The sequence below is a fragment of the Aquarana catesbeiana genome, linkage group LG02 (assembly GCF_042186555.1).
Source record: "Aquarana catesbeiana isolate 2022-GZ linkage group LG02, ASM4218655v1, whole genome shotgun sequence".
NCBI classification, from domain to species: Eukaryota; Metazoa; Chordata; class Amphibia; order Anura; family Ranidae; genus Aquarana; species Aquarana catesbeiana.
The window spans coordinates 611,660,506-611,686,492 of record NC_133325.1 but is presented as its reverse complement, the minus strand read 5'-3'; the positions used below and the strand labels follow the sequence as shown (position 1 = coordinate 611,686,492).

Below are 25,987 nucleotides of genomic sequence, written 5' to 3'. Positions count from 1 at the left end.
TCCTGGAAGGCGCTGCTATCAGGAGAAAAAAAAAAAAGTGAGGAGGAATCCAAAATTGTTCAGTTGCCCTTGGACCATAACCGGCCCACAGTAAAAATACGTCATTACTTTGATGTTAAAGGCCAGTGTTATGGCAGCAACTAGCTGCCATAGCCCCAGTATTGTTTTTTACTATGGCCAATCCTCTGTAAGATAAAAGTGGTCCCCTGGGCGGATATATCACGGGATCACTTTCAGAAGCGGTCAAACCCGGGCTTACCTAACGGATCGGTGAAGCCCAGGAGCAATCCCATGCGTCAGTTAGCTGGGCATGGAGCCAAGTAAGATGGACACTACTGGTCTCTATGCCCTTGGAGGACTGGAGCAATGTCTGTCATCACTTCCGTTTCCGAGGCCATAGTAATTTTTTTTTTTTTAAAAGCAAAATTAGAAAAAAAAAAAAAATATTTTGCTTTTAAATGGTAAATGAGAGATTTGGGGTCTTTCTGACCTCAGATCACTCAATAAAGAGGACCTGGCATCCTTATTTATATTACAAGGGATGTTTACATTCAGTGTAAAAAAAAAAAAAAAATGTAAAGCACCTCATCCCTCTGTGCTCACACACAGAAGTGAACACATATGTAGGTCATGCAAGCATATGTAAACAGTGTTCATATCACACATATAAGGTATCGCTGCGGATGTTAGAGCGAGAGCAATATTTCTAGCATAAGACCTCCTCCGTAATTCTCAACAGGTAACATGTAAAAATGTTTAAAGTGTCGCCTATGGAGATTTTGAAGTACTGTAGTTTGCCGCCATTCCACGAGTGTGCGCAATTTTAAAGCATGACATGTTAGGTATATTTACGCAGTGTAACATCATCCTTCACATTATACAAATAAATTGGGGTATGTTTGTTTTTTAACTCATTGAAGTGTATTTTTTTCCAAAAAAATTGCGCTTGAAAGACCGCTGCGCAAAATCTGTGTAACATCAAATAGTGCAATGATCGCCATTTTATTCTCTGCTAAAAAAAAAAAAAAATATTTATAATGTTTGGGGGTTCTAAGTAATTTTGTACCAAACAAATACGGATTTAAACTTTTAAAGAAAAAGTTCCAGAAAAGGCCTGGTCTTCAAGTGGTTAATGGGGATACAGGTTCCGATGACTACTATGAGAGGTGCTCATTCTTCTTATTTTGGAGATATTTCCACTTACATATTGTTATGTCCTTAGAAAGTGGAAGTGGGAATACATGCGGAAATATAAAGCTGAGATATTTCATTAAGTGTTTGTTTCACTGAGGCTATTTTAGTGATTTTTTTTCAGCATAAAGATATAGAATAATGCATTTTAGTTACAATGCATTGTTTCTAGAAACCGGGCTTCCTTTACTCGTATGATAATGTACTAATTTGACTGGTTCATTGAACTCATGCAACAGGAAGTTATGTTAGCAGGAAGTACGGGAGGGGACAAAGGACTTGAACTCAGCCATGTGCTGAAGATGAAAAGAAATTGTTTCTGGAGGACTCTGAGAATCAAGGAGTCTGAAAAAGATGCTGGACAGAAGGAAGACTCCATATTACTAGGAAGACAGAAATAATTAACTTTACCTGGGGATGACACTAAATTTACAACTCGAGTCAAGTAACGTTCAGTGTATTTCCTATTGCATACATTGTTCCATGCTCATTTTCTAGAAAGGATAGATAGCTTCTGCATTTGCATATTGAATACATAGTTTGTGATACTCTGTAGGTTGTGAATGGTTTCCTTAAAGTGGACATAATTTGTAGGTACAGCATTTTTGTTTAGTAAAGCACATTAATAGGCTACACTTTTTTTATACTTCCTTGCATTACTGCAAAGTGACCTTAAAAAAGACAAAGCAAAACACTGTTCCCACGGTATCTAAGAAAAAAATTGCTGGAGTTATACTCGAATATAGCAGAAACCTGTGAAAACTTAAACTGGGCCTGAGATTAAAAAAAAATGCACATGAAGCAGTAAGTTATAATTAAAAAAAAATTGCAAGTTAGACTTACCGGTAACTTGTTTTCCAATAGGCTTTCAGGACAGCACCCGAGAGATCATGGCTCCTCCTCCCACAGGAAACACCTCATCAATTAAGTCTTTAAATTGGAATCCTCCACGTTGCCTCATCAGTTGTTTGTAGAGAACTCCAGCCCCAGCTGCAACACATAAGCGACAGTTATATCATAGTATTACAGCATTAGCATACACAAGTGGCGGGTTACTGCTGTCCTGAAAGCCTATTGGAAAACAAGTTACCGGTAAGTCTAACTTGCAATTTTCCAAAACGTCTTTCAGGACAGCACCCGAGAGGATAATCGAGACTTACTCCATTTAGGGTGGGACAACAGCCTGTAAGACTTTCCTTCCAAAAGCCTGGTCCCCAGCCGTCATGAGGTCTAACCTATAATGACGGGCAAAGGTTGTCAGACTTGTCCAAGTAGCTGCCTTACAGATTTGTTCGGGGGTGGCGCCAGCTTTTTCTGCCCAACTCACCGCGGAAGCTCTTGTAGAATGAGCCCGAACATTTAATGGACTCTCCAGACCTGTAAGGGAATAGGCTTCTGAGATAGCCATTCTCAACCATCTGGCAATGGTTCCTCTAGAAGCTTGTCTTCCTTTTTTATTACCGGAAAATAAAACAAACAGAGCATCTGAACATCTAAAGTCTTTAGTGTTTTCCAAGTAACTTAAGACTGCTCTTTTAACATCCAGGGTATGGAATTCTTCTTCCTTCTTACCCGATGGATTAGAACAAAAGGTAGGAAGTATTATTTCCTGAGTTCGATTCTGGATCGAAGCGACCTTCGGCAAAAAATTAGGATCCGTCTTCAGAACAATTCGGTCTGAAAAAATGGAAAAGAAAGGTTCCCTGATTGATAAGGCTTGCAGCTCACTGACTCTTCGAGCTGTTGTAACAGCCACTAAAAACACTGTTTTCAAAGTAATCAATTTCAGGGAGGCTAAATTAATGGGTTCAAAAGGTTCCTTGGTCAGGGCCTGTAGAACAACCGATAAGTTCCATGCTGGACAGCTTTTGATTACCACTGGTCTAGACTGGGTAAGAGCTTTGAAGAATCTTATTACTAGGGGTTCTGATGAAATGGATTTTTCCAGGAATACCCCCAGTGCAGCAACTTGAACTTTGAGGGTGCTGACCGCTAAGCCCTTGTCCGCCCCTTCTTGCAGAAACTCAAGCACAGAAGAAATTTGTTTTGGAGATCTGTCAGATGCTGTGCACCAGGAGTTGAAGGTTTTCCAGACTTTGGAATAGATTGCTCTTGTAACCTTCTTTCTACTGGATAGGAGGGTAGCTACCAACCTATCCGAGAAACCTTTCCTCTTCAAGAGCTGCTCCTCAGTAGCCAGGCCGTGAGCTTTAGTTTTGCTACTTCCTGGTGAAACAGAGGACCTTGTAACAGAAGGTCTTTTCTTAACGGAAGGTGCCAATAAGGTTCTTGTTGCATCTGAAGAAGGGATGAAAACCAAGGCCTTTTTGGCCAGAAAGGAGTGATGAGGATCACTGTTGTCTCCTCCTTCCTGATTTTTGCTATGACCCGAGGGATAAGCTGAAACGGAGGGAATGCGTAACAGAGGTGAAACTTCCAATCTTGTGCCAGAGCATCCACTCCCAGTGATGCCTTGTTCCTGTTCAGGGAGAAGAAGCGAGACATTTGCGAGTTTTCCTGGGTGGCAAAGAGATCCACTCTTGGGCGCCCCCATTTCTGCACTATTAACTGGAAGACTTCTGGATTCAATTGCCACTCTGCCTCTAAAATCTGGTTCCTGCTTAGGAAGTCCGCTACTCTGTTTAAGGTCCCTTTTAAATGGACCGCGGATAAGGATAGAGTATGGAGCTCTGCCCAACTCAGAATGCCTTTTGCCAAGCTCTGCAGAACTTTGCTTCTGGTTCCCCCCTGTCTGTTTATGTAAGCCACCGCCGTGGCGTTGTCTGACAGGATCTGAGTATGTTGCCCCTGGACTTCTTTCGCAAAGGTCAGTAAGGCCATTTCTATAGCTTTTAGTTCCCTCCAATTTGAGGACCTTAGGGCATCTCTTGTGTCCCACGAGCCCTGGGCCCACCGGCCGCTCATATGAGCCCCCCAACCCCAGGAACTGGCATCTGTTGTCAACCTCACCTGAGTTGGGAAGGACCATAACAGCCCCTCTGAGTACCTTGTCTGGTTCTTCCACCACCACAGACTTCTTTTTACTGAAGTAGGGATCTTCACTAATGAATCTAGTGAATCCTGCTGGTGATTCCAGGTTTTTAACAGGAAACTTTGCAGAGGTCTGAAATGGAGCTTTGCCCACTGGATGGCCGGAATGGAAGAGGTCAGGGTTCCCAATGCTGACATAACTTTCCTGATGGACAGAACTTGATTGGACTGTAGTAATGACACCACTTGTACCAACTTTTCCTGTTTTTCCTCTGGAAGAAAAATTTTTTGTTCTAAAGAGTTGATACGGAAACCCAGGAATAACACTTCCTGTGAGGGAATCAGATTTGATTTTTGAAGGTTTAAAATCCACCCCATGGATTCTAGATGAACACGGGCTCTGAGCAAGTTTTCTTGAAGACCTTCTCTGGTCTGAGCAAAAAACAGCAGGTCGTCCAGATACGGAATAACTGAGATCCCCTCTAGACGCAGAGGCGCCAGAGCTTCGGCCATTATTTTCGTGAAGACCCTTGGGGATGATGACAGACCAAACGGGAGTGCTCTGAATTGCAGATGTACCACCTTCTTCCCTTCTTACAGTGCTAACCTCAGATATTTCTGCGACCTGGCGGCAATAGGAATGTGGAGGTAGGCATCTTGTAAATCTATTGATGCCATATAGCACCCTTGATACAGGAGGTTTCTTACTGAAAATATTGAATCCATCCGAAACCTTCTGTATTCTACTGATTTGTTCAGCATTTTGAGATTCAGGATAAGACGGAACTTTCCTGAAGGTTTCTGAACCAGAAAGACATGTGAGTAGAACCCCTGGAAGAACTCCCCCGCTGGGACCGGAACAATGACTCTCTGATTTTTCAGTTCCTGAATTAGGGACTTCATGGCGAGAGCCTTGACTGCGTCTCTTGGGACGTTTGTCACCAGGAATCTTCTTGGAGGTTCTTCCGTAAATTCTATCACATACCCCTGGGAGAGCATCTTTACAACGAATTGATTTGAGGAAATGGCTCTCCACTGAGGAAGAAACTCCTGTAGTTTTCCCCCGACCTTTACAGAGTCATTGTGGTTTTGCGGAGGCCGCAGGAGGATTGAAGAGCACTCCACCCCTACCTTTGGGCTTCTGAGAAGACCATGACTTCCTCTTGCCCTGCGTTTTTCCTTCCTGCTGACCTTTTTGGGGCCGAAAGAAACGCTTACGGGTTTGCACCTGTTTCTTCTTAACCGGAAACCACTTTTTCTTATCTGCCGTGCGGTCAAGAATGGACTCTAGCTCTGAACCGAATAGCAGATCGCCTGCAAACGGAATACCACACAGTCTATTTTTAGATGCAGCATCCCCTGGCCACGTCTTCAGCCATAAGGCCCTTCTGGCAGAATTTGTTAAAGCTGCTGACCTTGCTGACATGCGGATAGATTCCGCAGACGCATCCGCAATATATGATATTGCTGCTGACAGGGTTGAAAAAGAGTCCAGAATCTCCTGTTTTGAGGAATCTGCTATGACATGGGCTTTCAACTGGTTAACCCAGTGATCTAAGTTCCTTGCAACACAGGTTGTTGTCATTGCTGGTTTCAGATTATGCATTACTGATTGCCAGGTTTTTTTAAGAAGCAGGTCCATCCTTTTGTCCATGGGCTCCTTCAGAGTGCCCATATCCTCAAAGGCTAGGTCCGTAGACTTAGAGACCTGAGAAAAGGCAGAGTCCAATTTTGGAACCTTATTCCATATAGAATCTGGATTTTCTTCAAATGGAAATCTCTTCTTATGAGCCCGGGAAAAGAAAGGCTTTTTCTCAGGTTCCAGCCACTCTTTTTTAATCATATCAGTGATAACTGAATGGACTGGAAAAGAACGGCCTTTTGAATCTCCTAAACCAGCATACATGCGGTCATGCAGGGAGAGTTCCTTCTTTTCCTCTTCTATCCCCAAAGTGGCATGGATTACCTTCAGGAGTCCTCCCACCTCTTCTAGTGACAATTTGTATTTAGAAGCGGTATCTGATTCATTTTCCTCCTCCTCAGAATCTGTATCATCTGGAGCGAGGGAAACGGACCCTTGAGAAACGTCCTGGGATATCGGACCCCCAAAAATTATTTGAGAACCACTCTGGGGTTCTGAAGATGGCTGCGGAACCAGAGGATCCCTAGAGGGACCTGGCTCCTCTCTTAGGTTTGACCTAAAAGCTTGAAAGGTGGCCCGGAGCTCATCCTTTATTGTTGACACTAAGTCGCCACAAACGGATGGAGTCTCCTCTCTGACCAAATTTGTAATGCACTCTGCACAAAGCGTTTTGGTCCAAGCATCGCCTAATTTTTCTTTGCAGACAGGGCACCTTTTCTTGACTGGTTGGGCAGAACCTTTGGCCTGGACAAACAGAAAAGAGACATGGAACCACGCTTAAAAGGCTGTAATACAGCGCAAATAATACACCCAGGTGCACTAAGGAAGAAACATCTCATTTTCCATGTGCCCAAGCAAGCCACCACCACCTAATCCCCTGTTGTAGGGCAGATATACTAAATCTAGCCACTGCAACATACCTTCTGAGAGAGGGGGGGGGGGTGGTAAGGGTGAGTAACCCCCCCACAGGAGAAAACGGCCCAGGGTAATAGAGGACACAGTCCCTTACCTTAGCCTTGCTGGCGCCTTGGCTTGCCCCCTTATCCGCTGCATCGCTATCCATAGCTGTCTGCGGTGCGTGGTAAAACGACCGGTTCCAGATTCGAAAACGCCGCTGCGCTGACCTGGAACCGGAAATAAGGCGCCAGGTGACCCTGCCCTCTCCCACTGCGCTTTGCGCCAGAAATGACGCACGCGCCGACCCGGAAGTGCTGCCTGGACGTGGCTGAAGCGCTCTTCTGCCACCAGCAACATGGCGGCCACCACCGCTCGTCCCTCCATATAGAAGGGAACAGAGGACGGCCACCTGTCAGGCCAAAAAACTTTTGAGGCAGCCCCCCGGACGTACAGGCTCTCCCCGAGCACGGAAGAGGGAGAGGGAGCCCACGGGACCGTCCATATAAGAGGCAAGTGGGAGGCTCACTCTCCTGGCCTAAAAAAGACCTAACAGGTGAGAACCTGTGTCTCCCAGGATAAACCTGAGAGATCATGGCTCCCACCAGAGGTGTTCCTCCAGCTGGAGGAAACACAAAAAACTGATGAGGCAACGTGGAGGATTCCAATTTAAAGACTTAATTGATGAGGTGTTTCCTGTGGGAGGAGGAGCCATGATCTCTCGGGTGCTGTCCTGAAAGACGTTTTGGAAAAAAAAAAAAAAAAAAGATAGAGATACTAGAAAATGCTAGAAAACTAGATACTAAAAAAAAGAAAATGTTGAAACTTCCTGTAAAATCAGGCCTGGCTCTGTCCTCTCCCACCAAGTCTTTCTATTGGCTCTTTAATGTGATTTGTGGTCTCACTGATAATTTATGGGGTTTGGGATGGGTGGGGATGAGTTCCAATTTTTATATAAAGAAGTTGAGATTTGCATATCATTTTAGGCACCTGTAGTTCTAAATCTACATGACCTGTTATTTTCACTGGACACAATAACATTTTTCATCTGAGCAACAGTCTGAAATGCCTACATTTTTGACAGGATTAATATAATGTATATAAATACCCATTTTCCAACTGAACTGCAATGTTCTCTGTAGATAAGTTGCCCTCTAATGGTACAAACCTACACTTAAAGAGATTCTGTCAGTCACAATAGGCCGAACATAACATTGTCACTTGAAGGGCATTGTCATCCTGTCATGGCGCTTACATGTGGTTAGGACTATAGAGGAATGAAGTGGCAGGGTGAGCAGAAAAGGTAAAAAAATTGGGTCAGGGGATGTGCCTTAAAGAGACTTTGTCACTTTACCCATTTGAGAGTCTTTTTAACAACCAATTTAGAATACAGCCCTTAGAACTTTTCCTCTCCCTATTGTTTTGAAGTTTTCTGTCTTAGCAGAGTAACTGAAGCAGTGCTGGTGTAATTACTTGATATAGGGGGCCTATAAAAAGGACTGCACATAATATTCAGTGTACACAATGTTGCAGGAAACTATCAAACAGTGAACTTGCAACAGAAGATGGCCTGAGACTACAGGCACACTAGAAGATGGTCCGATACTGCAGCCATGCTACAGAAGATGGTTTGACACTGCAGGCATTCTACAAAAGATGGTCCAAAACAGCAGACGTGCTACATAAGATTGCCCAAAACAGCATGTATGCTGCAGAAGCTCTTCTGATACTGCAAGTATGCTATAGAAGATGTCCCACAACAGCGGGGATACCTGCAGAAGATGGATTGAGACTGCAGGCATGCTGCAGAAGACAGTCTGAGACTGAAGCATGCTACAGAAGATGGTCCAAGACAGTAGGCATACCTATAGAAGATGTTCCAAAACTACAGGCATGCTACAGAATACAGACACTGCATATACTACACAACAAATGGTCAGGGACAGCAGACATGCTACATGAGACAGATACTGGGAAAATGCTATATGAAATGTTGGAGGCTGAGTACATGCTTCAGGAGCCAGGGTCTGATGATAGCTAAGGGTCACTGCTATTACATCCCCTCTAAAATTCCATAACCGCCACAGCCCCCATTAGATGTGATTGATGCCGCATTTGAAATTCCTCTCAACAAGGTCTATCCACCTTAGAGGAAAAAAAAAAACTAAAACTGGCCATAGACATATGGAAATTCACTCAATTCAGCAGGGACTGGACAAATTTTGGTCAGTGTGTGGCTGCCCCTGCTTGGCAGACATCAGTTGTTTGATTGAGCTTTGTCAAGGGGACAAGTTCCAAGTCACAATACAATGTCAACCTCAGTTGTGTGGATAGAGATTTTTTGTATTTTTCAGCCAGATGAAAAAAAAACAGAAGAAAAACTACACATATATGGCCAGCTTTAAAAGAGAACTGAAAATGAATAGCACAAACAAAGTAAGCATAAAAAAAAAAAAAAAAAAAAAAAAAAAAAAAAAAAAAAAACAATTTAGCATAGGACAAAAGAAAAAAAAATTCTTTTACTGGAGTAAGCACCTAGGCAGGTGACTACTACTTTCTTCTGGGACCCTGAGGGTTAGAAGTTAGGTTGCAGGGAGCTGGAAAAAAAACAAAAAACTTAAGGTGCAGGGAAGTTCTAACTGTCTGTCTGGAAACATAAAATAGAAACATTCACCTCAATACTCTGACACATTTGGGCCTGTATTTACAGCAATGCATCCACAGGTAAACATACTGGAGGTAGAAGGCATTGATCAGATTGGCATGCAAAATTAATTCAATAAACCTTTCACAGTATGAAGAGTCAAAAAAAGGTGCACCACAATATGTCTGCATTTGCTGCAGTCAATGACAGCACAATTTTTACCTTAACAAGCTCTTCTCTAGAGGCAAAATTTGAAACCAGGGAATTTTCCCAGCTTTTGGTGTTAGTGACTGATATGTAGAGACGGTTCTGAGCTGCATCATGAGCATTAGCGGGGAGAATCGTTTCTATGCCTTCCCTGTGGCAAAGAAATAATAAACATTACTCATATTTAATTATTCAGCATGCAATAAATAATTAACACACATTCTGCATTCCTGTATGTTTAGGAGGAAAGTCACATGAATTTGTATCACTGTACATAAGACACAGATTAGTGTTTATATAGTCATAAAAGCTAAACCTTAGTCTTAGAGTAAACACTCTAAAAAATAAGTAGTTGTCATAAATACCTTAAGTATTTTAGAAAATCGTATCTTGGTGTAAGTGCTCCAAATGTTTGTTTTCTAACATCTTCAGAAAACTGGTAAATGAAATCCTTACTTTCCTAAAACCAGAATAACACATAATTGGAATTCATAGAATTTTAGGATTTGATTTAAACAGTTACATGCAGATAATACATAAAAAAAAAAAACCTTCATCTTGAGTGATTTAAAGTAGAGATTGGGACAATTTTTAATTATTTATTTTAGTGTTGAACAGAATACAGACATGTCAGGTTTCGTTGCACTTTCTGTAGCTACTGGGGAGGTTTCTCCTTACCTCTTGCATAGTCACCAGGGCAGGAAGTAAGAAAAATCTCTATGTAGGGGGCATGGGAAGTAATAAAACATTTTTAAGCAGAGCAAGAAAGGGTTATACTGTGAATTTTTTACTGCCATCATTGTTCCCGTTTGTAGATCTTCTCCAGTTACCAGGACAGGAAGTGGAAAAAGGTTCCTATACTTCTGGATCTACTTAGCCATTTCAAATGTGTTTTACTAGCCCCCTTGTTTTGTTTCAGACTGGTATATTGCTCTTTTTTTGTTCTTCTTAGATCTTTGGAATAGTATACAGAGACAGTAAGCCTGCATCCAGTACACCCTTTTTTTCAAGACCATGGGTAGTGCAAAAAATAAAACAAAAAAAAAAAAAAACGACCAGAAGACCATAATGGATTTATGTTTTTCTTGAAGGTGATGAGCTTTGTTTGTAATGAGGTGTTTTTTTTGTTTTTTTTTCTTTAGTGAACTAGCACAGTACACAAGCTTTCATTCTCTGACTGCGAAATGGTTTACAAACCCAAGCCTAACTATATAAATATCTGCTAAAAGGGGGTTATATACACACACAAGATAACAGCTAATGTATGTGCTCCTTCAAAGATATAACCCATGAGCACCTATAATGGTCTGCTGTTCATTTAATATTTGAAAATGGTTTATTGATTGAAAAAAAAAGCATAGTGTATAGACAATGAAATACCACTTCAATACTACATTAGCACTGAAAAAAGTACATTACTTGCCCATAACTGGTATAAAAGCCAGCAAGGCCAGCCTAGGTTAAACCTTGGTTGTGTTCATTTTGCGCAGGATTTAACATTGCTCTTTCTATAAAGGCATTTTTTTTTTTTTTTTGTGACGTATAACACTTCACTTGTTTTGCACTGCATAAAGTGATTCACAAATAGACTGAAACATTGTATCTGAACATAGATTTTTTTTTTGTTCTTATTTGAACGTACAAAGCAAACAGCTTAATGTTGTTTAAGCTTACTTGATGTTTACATGTTAGAGGCCAAATGTCAGTAAGTACAAATGAAGATTTTGCACTAAATCCTTACTTGCAGAGTGTAAAATCTGCAGCAATGATCAGTGATAAATAAATGTGGGTCTCAATGATTAGTTACTAATAAAATGTGATTGTTACTGTGAGAACTTGAAAAATTGATATATTCTGTAAATTATGCCATTATAGACCTGATCCATTGAAAGTGTACAAAAATGAATCGAATGGGCTTCAAAGTTGTCAGCACACCAATGGTAAATGTAGAAAGTATTTCTTTTATTGCACAATAGAAACTTCACCAAGACATGACTTACACCTCATGTGCCATCCACACAACCTGCTTGTGTTATCACGCTTACATTATTTGATCCTTGCTCAGCAAATTATGTTAAACCACAACAGCATACATAGCTGAGCCAAAGCACATTGCTACACAACAGCAAATTATTTCATCTTTAAAAGCTATACAGTATATATAATGGCAATAGCACTGTTCAATTGCACCTTGTACATCACATTACAAAAGAATAGTATTTAAAGGATGACTGTATTTTAATACAGTTATCTGTAAATCTCCACCCCCCCCCCTCCCCCAACTACCTAATCTAAGCAGTGTGGCCTGCTAGAAGCTGCAAGCCATCCCTACAGAATTTCTTAGCTGGGAATCACCATTCATTCTTATAAAGGGGCCATCGGTTATGCATCACTGCATCTCTACTTATTTTCCTTTTATTTCTATGGAGAGGCTGTTGGGATACATAATAAATGTAACCCTGATGGTGACACCATCACATGCAATGTGAAGGATGAAAAGGAATGACCTACAGCATGACAAGTCTAAAAATGGCATGACATCTGCAAAGCAACAAGGATCCCAATCATCCAGGAATAACAGGAAATACTTGATGGAATTTTTTTTTTTTTTTCATACATAAACTGCATGATACTGATAAGTAGGGGGTATGGCACTTGGGGTAGTTCAACTTCAGGCAACAGGATTACTTCAAAACATGTTGCAGGACTAGGCAGTTCTACTCTACTACTAGCAAAAGTGAGCTTACTCATTAAAGGCTGAAAAGGGAAGGGCACGTCATGGCAATAGTGAAGAGCACACAAGTACGCGTTGGTACAATGGCAGCAAGAGCTGAGGCATGCAATCCATGCGGTGACAGAGAGTGCATAGACAGGTGTTGGTGCAGTTGTGAGTGAAGAGGGGCCATGTAGGAAATGTGGTAGGAACAAAGAGAGAATGTGGGTCAAGGAACAGTGGTGAGGGTTGGGGTGTAGGTATGATGGAGGAATAGGGGCAGCTGCAAAGGTAAGAGCGAAAAAGAGTGGCATAAATGGGCAGTGGTGGGGATATTTCAGGCATGATGGTGAGAAGGGGAGGGCAGGCACAGTGGAAAATAGTGGTAGGTGGAGTACTGGCGTATTGGTGGTGAAAGGATGTGTTTGTAGGAGCAGTGGCGAGTGTCACCACCACAAGGAGCAGTCAGCTGTAACTTCAGGTGCAGTCCTGAGAACAGGGGTCAAAAAAAAAGGTTGGTTATGTAAGCTGCCAAGCTGGAGATTAGAGTACCCGCCTAAGCCAAATCAGAAGCTAGGAAGAACAGGAGGGTAATATGAGCTGATGGAGCTAGAAATTAGAAGGTCATGGCCTGATGCAACTCAGATCTGCTGCTTGTCACTCTGTGTTATTATCCTCCTTTTACTATTGTGCATGTGCCAGATATTGTTGCCAATTTGGCTCATCCCAAAGACTCAACATTACTCCAAGTGCTGCTGATAGCCTCTATTCTGCAGCGATCTTTGCGGAGACCAGCAATCAACTTCCAGCACAGAAATTCTCCTGTCACTAATAACTTATTTGTGACTCCTCCATGTCACACCAGCTACTGAAGAGAGTTGCAGATAAGATAAGGATGAAGTGCTTCCTGTACTGGGAGCTGATTGCTGGTATGCAGGGATTACTGGAAGCTAGAATTGATGAGCAGCACTGTAGCTAAATACTGGGTCCAGGTCTTCCTACACATGCACAGTAGAACCTTATAGCCTTTTATATGGCCAGGAGACATATCAGCCTCATAGATGTCTATTGGGTTCTACTGCACGTGCACAGTTGCACTGGACACAGGTAAACCTTGCATCACATCGCCGATGGACTCAATGCCAAAACTGTGTGAGTATACAGCAAAGAAGGGAGAAGGTGTGTTATATCTGCACAATGGGAGGGAGATGGGGTGAGGAACTGTTCAGAAAATGCAGTTTGAAAATTTCCTTAAGATCAATCATAAGGCAAATAAATACAGTATGTGTTTTTCAATACACTGCATGGTGACTTGTTTAGCAATAAAAATGTCTAACTTAATAGACACTGAACTGTTTAAGTCTGGGTTCGCACCATCACCGCATCTGTCACGCAGCAGGGGTCCGGTGCGTGCTGGTTCACCGTTTCAGGTCTGATTTAGGCCCGAATTTTGGGCTGAATTCGAACCTGAAACAGACCAAAAACGGCAAACGTTTTTCGTGCAAAAAACGCATTGGACCTGCTGTGGAGATAAGTGAACTGGCTCCATAGAGAGCCGGTCACATTCTCCTGCTATGCGAATTGGATGCGGGAAAAGCTGCATCCAATTTGCATAGCTGTGAAGCCAGCCTTAGGGCCAGTTCACACCAGATGCACTTTGTGCATGCATTTTTAGTGCAGAAAAAAAGCGAGGGAACTGCATCTGGTGTGAACTGGCCCTTAGAACATATTTGCTAAGATCTCAAACATATAATAAGACTTCATAACTAATAACTATAAGTAAGACTTCATAAGCTGTACGTTTCCTAAAATATAGTGAAAGCACGTATGTCTGCCCTTTTGTGAAGCCCCCTCCTAAATCCTTAGGCCTCATGCACACTGGATGTTTTTTTGATGTTTTTACAGCAGCTGTTTATGGCTGTAGACATTTTTTTCTACAGTCATTAAACTCTCCATCATGTTATCCTATGTGTCCATGCACACATAGGCTGTTATCAGCAGTTTTGGGCAGCGGCATTTTTGAGCAGTAAAAAAACAAAAAAAAACAAAAAAAAACTATTGGGTTCTGAGAGATGTTTTTCAGCTGTAAAAACTCTAACGCTGATAAATGCTCAAAAACATCGCTCACCAGCATTTAACGTTTTTGATCCATTGAAAAAAAGAACCACAGTTTCTTAAAAAAAACGCTAAAACACTAACGCGGAAAGACGCTAAAAAACGCTATTGCAAAATCGTTGAACAACTCACTGCAAAGCTACTGACGTTTTTTATAACATTATTTTAACGTCCAGTGTGCATGAGGCCTTATAGTCTGCATATCACACGGTCAACAGTGCAGATAAAATGAAGGTCACATTCATACTATGCCAGTCCTTTGACATACACTACTGTATACAAGTTATTTTATATTGCATTCAAATACAGTATATCCAAAGCCATTTGTTCACTTTGGATAGAGTAGGGGAGGGTTAAAATAGCTTTTATTTTTATATATATTTTTTGCCATCTGTGTCTCATTAGGGAGATGCACGTTCAATTCCTGTCCTGTAGACTCAGCAGGAAGTACTGTATATATACAGTATATTTCCAAGGTGAGGGATATCCCCTTTAAGATAGTGGGCACAAGAAGTGTCCTCATTGGATGATTTCCCAACTAGCCCTGTTCTGGTAGCATTAGAGAGGGTAAAATTCCTCCTGCAAAGTAATATCATAATGTGCTAGTATGCATTGCATACTAGCACATTTTGAAATGCTTACCTTAAAGCAAAGCACTCCAGTGGCACATTGTCACTGCTGACATGGCTTCCATCTTCACCTGGTCTTCCTTCCGGGTTCACGGGCTCTGGTCATTTGAATGGCCGAGCCACGATGACGTCAATCTCATGCATGCGGGAGTCATGGCCACGGAACAGAGCTCAGAGCTCTGAAGGGACGCCATGAGCACCCAGGTCCTTCAAAGTGCACAAACAGAGAATATCCCCTAAACCGTGTCCGTTTAGGAAATATTCCTTGTACCTACAGACAGTGTTAATTTTGGCAGCAAATTTCGATTTAGTTTTAGTCTTAGTCTTAGGACTAAAATGGCATTTTAGTTTTAGTCTCATTTTAGTCTTCTGCAATTGTTTTAGTTTTAGTCGTATTCAGTAGACTAAATCTCCAGTACATTTTGGTTGACTAAAATCTAATGGGTGTAGTTAAATTGTAATGCTCTAGTTAAGCATTTCTCTACAATTTCCAAACTCACTATATACTGCTGGAGTGAAAAATCTAATATGTTATTATTTATGGTATTGAGGTATGAACATGCACTACAGACCAGTGTTAATTTTGAAGTCACATTTCAATTTAGTTTTAGTCTTAGTCCTTTGACTAAAATGGCATTTTAGTTTTACTTCCATTTTAGTCTTTTGTCTAAAATGCCATTTTAGTTTTAGTTGTATTTTAGTCATCTCAATTGTTTTAGTTTTAGTCGTATTTTAGTCGACTAAAATAGTATTAATTTAGTAGACGAAAATATTTTAGTCATTTTAGTCAAAGAAATTAATCCTGCCTACAGACAAGTGTCCCAGCTGTGTTTACTACTGCTTTAAAACATAGTTAGTCAGATTGAAAAAAGACACAAGTCCATCTAGTTCAACCAAATAAATAGAAAAAAAAAAATACCTGACAGTGGCTCTGACCTTTCACTGTACAATCTACAAAAAAAAAAAAAAAAAAAAAAAAAAAAGGTTTACTTTTAGTTCTAATTTAAGCCATTTTATAAAGAATGGACTTCCAATGCATAGCAACAGAAAAAAAAAAAATATACAGTGGATCTACTGTACTTGTGCACTGGCATGCCAATCTAAAATAATGGTGCTGCAACACACTGCGCTGATAGCTTTTGTTATCATTGTGATAAAACATAAATTACTGCAATGTATTAGTCTAAGGAAGGCCTAAAAAGGTTAAACATAAACTATATTACCAACATTTTTGGGATGCCTGCCTTTACACGCACATGAACTTTAATGGCATGGCATCCCAGTCTTAGTCCGTACGGTTCAATATTAAATTGGCCCACCCTTTGCAGCTATAACAGCTTTAACTCTTTTGAGAAGGCTGTCCACAAGGTTTAGGAGTGTGTCTATGGGAATGTTTGACCATTCTTCCAGAAGTGCATTTGTGAGGTCAGGCACGGATGTTGGATGAGAAGGCCTGGCTTACAGTCTCCGCTCTAATCCATCCCAAAGGTGTTCTTTCGAGTTGAGGTCAGGACTCTGCGCAGGCCAGTAAAGTTAAATGTTAGTACAGGGTGAGGGGTTCCGGGGTAGTCCAGTTGGAGAGGAGAAAACTGATTTTCAGTACTCTCTGAACCGCTAAGTCTTATTAAGGACCCAGAATTTTGGAGGTTCGAAGAGTGTTTAGGAGGGAAGAATGTCCAAACCCTGACTACAGGGACTTTAATCCTAAAAGGGGGTTAACCCAGTGCAACCAAAAAAGGAAGAGGAGACAGTTGGCACCTGTCTGTGAGGGAGGGAGCAGGACACACAGTAAACAGGGTGGATTAACTTGGGACTGAACCAAGGTTGCTGAACTGTGAAAGCCAACTCTTTGGGACCCCTGAAGCAGATGGGAAACCAAACCCAAGTTCAGGACCGGTATAATGGTGGTGAGCTAATCTCTTGCTTTCGGTTGCACCAGAGTTCTGAACTATTTTGTGTTTATTTGCTAAAGTAAAAATGATATTTTTTTTTTCTGAACTAATCTAATAAAACTGTCTAATCTAATAAACCGTCTAATAAAGACGGTCACTTTTACAAGTGGTAAAAGTGATCCTGAGTTCCCATATCACCAAATTATATATATATATTATATATATATATATATCTCATATCAGACAATCCTTGTATTACGGCTTCATACATTGACCACACATCAAGACAGCTCTCACAGAAGTGTAATCTTTCTTGCACTATGAAATATTTGCTCCGTTTCCTGAACATCGTCAATCTTCCCGAGGGATTTTTCAACAAGTCTGAGAATCTCTGTAGACCTTCAAGTGCTCATTTTTTTGCTTGGTATGTAACCCGCACAAGGTATGATTATCATAACCTTTGCCTGAATCCTTAGCGCCACTTGTAAATATCCGGCCATGCAACAAGAGGCAGTCATTGAACAGCACACAAAATCTATTCATCTCTGAAGATATTAACAGAAAAAAATCAAAATTTCAACATTTGTAATTCCTTGTGACACCAATGCCTGCCTGGGGACAATCAATGTAACTGTTTGCACTCATTAAAGGGAGAAGCAATTGCAAAATTGCTTTGGAATTGCTACAATCTCCCATTTAATGGCTTATTTTCTGCCTGCAATGATATTTTATTTCATGGCTACCCAGACAATTCAAATAAAGGTCTCAGCAAACATCACATTTTAAATAAAACACGTATTGTTAGAAAGTTCCTTCTCAGGTGAAAGTCACTAGTAAAGTAAATCTGTAGAATTTTATTTTTAGTCTTTTTTTTTTTTTTTTTTTTGTCAAACATGCTATTTCTGAAGGTCTGTTTTTCTTACCCGATTGACCAAATACACAATAAACACAATGAAGCAGTTACAATAGTATTTGGCTTGCCACGCTTGTATTTTATAAGACTAGACTTTATTTTGGCAAAAGGAATTAGTTACTGTTTTCACAAAACCACTTTAGTACAACAAGAACATTCTCTAGCAAGCACTTTATTGCATATGGTCATCTTGAGATTGGATCTGATTAAATAATGTCTAACTAAATTGAAATAAAATGTGATTATACTGGAGGAGAGCAGCTGTATGGAAAATTACCTTATCAGGCTGTAGTCATCTTAAAAAAAATAATACTTGTTTCTATGTACATTTTTTAATGATATATTTGTATATGGGAGCGGTAATATTTGGACATTACATAGGCAGCCTTTGCTTTCTGCTCTGCAGTGCTGTACAACAGTCATGCTATACTCACTGAATGATAATTCCCAGTGTGGCTGATATATTAGAACAGCTGTAAGGCATCATGCACATGGACACTTTGGTTATCTTTCCTAGATGCCTTTCCCCGTGGCGTTTTAGAAGAAATAAAAAAAAAAAAAGCTTGACGCTTGTAAACACATGTAACACGTTTAGGTGCATCAAGCTCTTAGGCGTTAATTCATTTCATTGGCCAAAATAATCATTTATTCTGGTTACTGAAAAATAAATTAACGCTTAAGTGTGCCGAGCATTAACGTGCGTTTATATGCATCAAGCTTTTTTTTTTTTTTAATACAAAAATCTACTGCTTCTGGACGCGTCGGCAGCGTTTTCTTATTTTTTTCCCTGTCTCTAAACACCTATGTATGCATGGACATATAGTCTAACATGCAGGAGCATTTAGAGGCAGAATGCCCCTAAGAGCAGCGTTAGAAACGTCCAGTGTGCATAAGGCCATAAAGCTTATTCTAGCTCATATACTCATACTACCTCTACTGGCTTATCAACACATTTACGCAAAAAAAAAAAAAAGTGTAGGCACTTAAAGCAGAAACTCCAGCCAAAAATACCAAGATATCAGATTTTCGGACAACCATTCGCCCGTTTTTTTGTGGCATGCTAGTCTCATGTCAAAAGTGAAGAGGTTACTCACCATGCGATAATTCTCCTACGACAGCATACAACTTCAGAAGTCACGTAATGTGTTGACTAGTTTTATATGTATTCTTTTGTTTCTGAGCATGTGTAGTCTTGCTCTTATGTTTTTGTTTTGTATGAAAACCGTACTGATTAAACAAAAATTGGACGTTGAGTATGACACGTACAACAAACATTTTTATAGTCTGCATATCCAGCTTTTGTTGGAAGAAAACCGGAATCGACTGTCGAAAGCACCATACTAACAATCCGAAAATCAGCAGCTCGTTCGTCGGACAAAATTTTACTTCCGATTTTTGTATCATGTGCACGGGCCTTTAGAGTCTGATGCCAGTTCACAATCGGGTACTTATACTGTTTGTGTTAAAAACACATATTTTATAATGTATTAAGGGTAACAAAGCTGCGTTGATTTGTGCCATTTATATCAGCTTTAACCCCCTGCAGTTGGCACCTCCTGGCCCTTTACGGGGTTTAGGTTACCGGGACCGCTGTGATTGGCTGTCATGGTGGCCACATGATTGGAAAGCAAACAACCACCTCAAAGCCCCCCACCCACCCCCCCGCTCACTGTCTGCAGGTAGGTCCACTTACCCCATCTAGGCGGCGGGATCGGGCAGCAGCAGACATCAAGGAGTGGTAGGGATCGGGGCATCAGCAGACATCAGACTGCGGCTGACATTGGGGCATCCGTTAGTGGCTCATATGTCTTCTCTTCTTTGCTTCTGCAGTGCATCTCCTCCCCTCCTCCTAGGCATCCAATAGGATCACCTGTCCTTTCAGCCAATTGGGTGACGGGTATCAGACCAGCTTCCAGATTGGCCGGGAGGAGAAATCAGTGTTGCAACAGCGAATATTCATTCGCTGTTGTAACATCTGGGTGGGCTCATAGCGCAATGCTCTGCGCCACGAGCTCACCCTATTTTGAAGCCTATTAGAGCCTCTGGCTCCAGTCAGGTGCTTCAAAAAAACACCCCCGCCGCTGTAATTCAGGCGTCCTGAAAGGGTCCGGAGGCACGAATAGGGGGGTGGCAGCGGCGATGGATAGAGCATTGCATCGTCAGAAGGTGGAGGGGGTCACGACCGTGGATAATGGACGGGCCGCCTCTGAAGCCAATTGGTCACCATGCACAGCTGCACCAGATTCTGTGTGCACCAGTTTAATAAATCTCCCCAAATAATGACTTCTGCTGAAATGGTCAAAGTTCAAGCTGTGGGTGGCCCTGCTTGCCCTCTTAGCCCACCCCTATACTCCAGTCGATATTTTGTTGAAGGATCCAGTTTGAAAATTCCTGGCTGAACAGCCCTTGCATCCAGTCAGATGTAAGCACTATTCAGCATTCATACAATAGCGGGCAGCTGATATTCCTCTATCCATGCTGCTTAACGTGAATTGGGAAAATGATGGATTTCTCTCCTGAACGAAAGAAAATTAAAGTGTGTATGGCTAGCTTAAGGCCGACAAGGAGGGCTAGGGGTAAGGGAGACTACAATATAGATGTAACTGCAATGTGAAAGCTATACACAATTGCTTTAGGTGAGCTCTGCAATAACTCAAAATATATGCTTACTGCAAAAACATTACATGTTTGTTTGAAGGGATAATAGTTCAAATTCATACTAATCTCATAAGAATGCATTCAAATCTGTTTCCAGCGTTTAGCAAATACCTTGATTTTGTGCGGTGCGGTCAGTAGAACTGCAGCAACCAGGGATCCTGCAGAAGCTCCAGCGAAAATACTGACAGTATTCAACATTTTCTGACCGTGTTTTAAAAGCGCAGATGCTGCCCCCAAGTGGTAAATCCCAAGAAATCCACAGGCCGCAAAAGACAGATTTAAATGGTTCATCGTGTCCTATGAAATGACATTAAAACACCACAGTCACAGAGTGTAGTACATTTAATAACTGCGTAGAAGCATGCTGGATGAGGTGGATCAGGATTTGCCCTGGGTCACTCCGAACCGCTCACTTGCAAATTGCTTTCTGGGAAAGCTTGCTTAACCCTCTTTAGGACAAGTATAGTATTTAGCAGCGTCTTTGAAGCCTTAATAGCAAAAAGTAATTAGCAAAGCAAAGCTTTAGAACTGCACATCATAGGAAAGATTTGCATGTCCTCCTGAGTGTGCAGCTTAACAAAATATTACAGATATTGATCGGAGATGAATGGGGGTAAGCAGAAAGGGGACCCTTTCATGTTGAACACAAGAAAGTCGAAATAGTTTTTTTTTTTTCTTTTTTTAAGTCTCAAACTATAACTTTTGTAATTAATTGTCATCTGATCCTGCTAAGCAACAGTGGGAACCTCTAATGTCAGTTTCCATCTACAGTGCCCCGGGAGACCCAAAGGCTCACTACACACATTACAGTCTGATTGCATAATCTCAATAGGGCCCGTTCATGCCTGTACTGTACGTTTTTATCATGCTAGAACACAGCTGCTCAGTGCTTCTAATGTGCATGAAGAGTAGTCCCCTTTAAATGATGTGATACTGTTCACATCTGTGCACTGCGTTTTTTGGGCTGTGCGCTGCGCTTTTGAAAAGTTCTGCTTGCTGCATCTTTAGTGCGCTTTCATAAAAATGCACCTTCCATTATAGCCAATATAGCCAATTATAGCACAAAAAAAAAAAAAAAAAAAAAAACACGTGTTTTTATTAGTGTCGTTTTGAGTCACAAGTCCATTTTTCCCAGGTGATTGAGGAAGCAAAATGCATGCAAATCTTGTGCAAAACACATAAGGCTACTTTCACACTGGGGCGGTGCCGGTGTTCTGACATATAGTGTCCTCCTATCAGATAGTGTCCGCCCCCTACTGCGCAGGCGCAGCGCCTGCGCAGTACGGAGCAGCAGGAGATGCCGAAAATGTCCGAAGTTGATCAGCTGACCATCAGCTGTACACGGCGCTCGGGCACCTGTTAGCGATGGCTGTGTAAGAGGGCCCCTCGCGGGCTCGCTTCGCTCGCCACGCTTCGGGCACGGCCTCGCTGCGCTCGGCAACTATTTATTCTAACTCTATGTCCACTTGGATAGTAGGGAATGATCCTGGACATAGGGTAAGAATAAATGCGCAGGCGCCGTGTACAGCTGACGATCAGCTGTTGAACTTCGGAGACTTTCGGCATCTCGTTTGTCCTCCGTACTGCGCTTGCGCAGTACAGGGCGGACACTTCTGGATAGGGGACTGTATTCGACAAGACACCGGCGTTACCAATAAAGCGCCGCTCGTTTTAGCGGCGCTTTATCGCTGTTATAGCGGTGCTTTTTGGGCTGTAGCGGGGCTCTTTTAACCCCCAAGAAGGGGTTAAAAGCACCCGTGATGCGGTGCTTCCGAAGCGCCTGAAAAGCGGTGCCCGTTCATTCTAATGGGCAGATGCTGCTTGCAGGACTTTTTTCCCGTCCTGCAAGTGCACCGCTCAAGTGTGAAAGCCTTTGGGTGGCTTGAGAGGCAGTTTTCAGGTGCTATTTTTAGCGCTGAAACACTTGAAAACTGCCTCAGTGTGAAAGGGGTCTAAAAGGCACTATGCATTATGTTAATTTCAATGCAATGCATTAAAACATGAGAAGGCCTGGTTCACACCTATGCAGTTTGCTTTTGATCCGTTTCTGCAATGCTTTTTGTTTTTGGGTTTTGCATTTTTTGCACGCACATTTTTGATGCGTGTGGTTTTTTTTGGCCAATTTGTTGTTGAGCAGATTAAAAATAGCAAAACGTAAACTGCGGCAAAAACGCACTACATGCTTTTCTTCAGCTTCTCCATTGAAGTCTATTGAACCAAAAAGCACCGTTTTGTGTTTAAAAAAAGCCCCTGACCCCTGATCCTTTAGAAAAAATGCAGCAGCTGAAAAAAAGCATAGATGTAAATGTTTTTCATAGGAAACCGTGTTAAATGGACTGTAGTGCGTTTCTACAAAAAGCAAAAGAAAAAAAAAAAAAAATCACTAAAAAACGCATAGGTGTGAACCAGGCCTGAAAACGTGACATGCTTTTTTTTTTTTAAAAAATGTATATTGCTTTTTTTAAATGCACTGGTAAGAACAGGCCCCTTAGCTCTCCCAACAAGTATGTAGTAGCATTGTAAAGTGGGGCAACACTGAGTATTCGTAAAGAAACAGTGGCATCACAAAGACCTTAAAAAGGAGAGGGATCAAGTAATTAAATGACCACATGACACACCAACAAAAAACAATTATTTTTTTTACATCCTGCTATTAAACATACAAAATAAAAAAAAAAAATAATAATTTTTTCATCAAATTAGGCCAATATGTATTCTGCTACATGTTTTTGGTAAGAAAAAGTTGCGCAAAAGTTTTAGCCTCTACAAACTATGGCATATTTTTATGGACTAGTAATGGCGGCGATCAGCAACTTACAGTGGGTCTGCAACAATGTGGCGGGCAAATCAAATACTAAGTGATACTTTTTGGGGATCACTGACACAAATATAGTGATCATTGCTAAAAAATTATGCACTATCACTTTACTAATGACACTGGTAGGGAAGGGGTTAACATTAGGGGCGATCAAAGGGTTAAATGTGTCCCTAAGGAGTGCTTTATAACTGTGTGAGGGGTGCTTGTACTGTGGGAAGACAGAGATCCATGTTCCTGCTTAGCAGAAACACAGGATCTCTGTCTTCTCTTGTTGCAGAATGACGATTCTGCTTTGGTTACATAGGCAGATCGCCATTCTGCCTCTGTTGGGAATGATTGGTGGGTCCAATCACAGCAGGAGCTGGATGCCAGTGCACGCCACAAACCCGGAAGGGGCGATCACGTACAGTTATGTGATTTCGTCTGTAAGAGCTGCCGCCCTGCAGTATATGTACAGGGAGGGAGGGGGGGGATTTGGACGGCAAGTGGTTAAAGGCCAAGTTCACCTTTGTTCACTTTTTTTTTCTAAATTCCAGTTCCCCTATGTACCAAAATAGCATTAATATACTTATATTGCAAAAATAAAACAGCTTTACGTTAATTCTTCACTGGCTTACCTTACTGTCTTTAAAGCTGTTTAAGCACACTGCTCCATTACTTCTGCCTTACTTCCTGGTCAGACTTTAGGCGATGACACAGGAAGGAGTTGACCAGCTGATCTTGATTAGCACACACACTGCATCATCTATCCTCAGCTGGACAACTTCTTCCTGTGTCATGAGTTAAAGTCTGACCATGAAGTAAGGCAGAAGTAATGGAGCAATGTGTTTAAACAGCTATGAAGAGAGTTTTATTTTTACAAAATAAGTACATTAATGCTATATTGGTACATAGGGGAGCTGAAATTTAGAAACAAAACAAAACAAAAAAGTGAGCAAAAGTGAACTTAGCTTTTAAGGGAACCTTTTTCGAGGTAACGGACAAATAGAAGTCCTTTTTGACGGCAGCTCCAATTCGTTCTGTTTTTTTTCCAGTTTATTTGTCCCATTTATCAAGCGTGGGTGTTTCCAATATACATAAACAAGTATGTAGTGCAAGGGTCTCATATTCTATAGTTTTGGTAGATCTAAATTGATTGCAGAGATTGTACTGTCAGATCACAATATGTATGGTAAGCCTTAAAGCCTTAATTGCAAATACTGACTTAAATTCAGAAATTAAATTTGCCCCCAACCTTCTTGGTCAGTGAGGCCACCTATCAAAATGATGGGTTAGAGCCAGTATTCTCAGTATTAGACTTCCTCGGGTCTTTGAGCTTCTAAAGAACTCTGGAGGAAATCTGACATTATGTGGGGCTGTGAAGGTGCCTGTTATTGTCTTGCAAAGGCCACGTGTTATCCCATTACAGAGTTGGGGGTGCAGCTTGGTGTAACCACTTTGGCTCTGGAGTATTTTTTTTTATATTTGGCACACATTTTAAACCTGCATTTTTTTTGCTAGAAAAATACCTAAGACCCCCAAACAATTACAGGGGACTCACCTTTGCAACCTTGTATAATTGATCAGGCTGGTCTACAACCATGAGCTTGCTTTAACCCCTGGAGTTTTTAAGACATTTCTAAATGGAGGTAAACTTCAGCATAGATTCATTTAAACAATGCTATCCCACAAATTTCAGAAACAGTTCTGTGTGTAATTTACAGCCACATTCTATGCACTGATTCCCCAAACTTCTCAGTTTGGAAGCACTCCCTCATAATGTCACTTGTTACAAATCTGGACTATATGTTCTATCTTATCATTCTTTGATTGCCTGGCATTCATAAAATGTGTTCGATGTGGGGATGCTGTCCTTGCCAATGTGTACAGGCAGCCTGAACTACACACACAAAACACACTTCTCTACCGTCAAGGGAAGCAAATGACAGCTGACCCAGAGGCAGCGCCCCAGAAGTAATTTTAAAACACGTTCCTTCAAGAGGACCATGCACAAGACACTCCTCTGCTCTCCTACTCTAACTGCCGATGCGCAGACAGCATCCACAAATTGGTCAATAGTCTGATCCCTGGAACACACACAAATGGGTAGCTTCATGGGACCCTGCAAGGGAAATCAGCCACCTTGAAACTGGAAACCTGGGCCACAACTAAGGGGAACATCAGAATAAAGATGAAAGTTCAATTCTGCGACATCAAGTGAAAATTACAAAACAAAATAAATAAATCAGGAGGCTGCATTTCTAGCAGGTACTTCTAGCTGCCTGTTCTTTATACCTATAGAGCAGTGGTCTCCAAACTGATCCACTTATACTAACAATGGGGCACAATTCCTCCCAATGACTTCAACAATGGGGCACTGTTTTTTCCCACTGATGTTGTGACCTTTTCTACTTCCAGTGGCCACACTCTGGCCCCCCTAAAGCCTGAAGGAAAGTAAACAAACCCTTTGTTTAGAAAGTTTAGAGACCCCTGTTGTAGAGAAAAGCAAAGGTATTGGTGCACAAAAAGGCCGTGTGATCGCTCCTGGGATGTAAACACTATATGTATATAAAATTAAAAAAGTACAGAAGTGTCTATATATTCCTACTGCACTTATGAGGTGCTTCCCTTTTCTTTTACGCTCTTCATACCTGAAGCAGTTTGCTCCCCTTACCTTTCTTTAACTACTTCCCATATGACG

The 25,987-nt window shown here is 41.4% G+C and overlaps 1 protein-coding gene across 8 annotated transcripts in view; it reads right to left on the bottom strand.

The window, feature by feature from the left end:
- The window catches only part of PNPLA4 (patatin like domain 4, phospholipase and triacylglycerol lipase), a 150,039-nt gene that overhangs the window by 119,387 nt on the left and 4,665 nt on the right, over window positions 1-25,987 (bottom strand). For all 8 annotated transcript variants that reach the window (XM_073616364.1, XM_073616362.1, XM_073616361.1 and 5 more), the window contains exons 3-5: window positions 20,601-20,786; window positions 9,935-10,029; window positions 9,585-9,720 (exon numbers count right to left, since the gene is read on the bottom strand). In XM_073616364.1, the coding sequence (XP_073472465.1) occupies window positions 9,585-9,720; window positions 9,935-10,029; window positions 20,601-20,780 (411 nt within the window). In that variant the 5' untranslated portion in view covers window positions 20,781-20,786. The remainder of the gene's footprint in view (window positions 1-9,584; window positions 9,721-9,934; window positions 10,030-20,600; window positions 20,787-25,987) is intronic.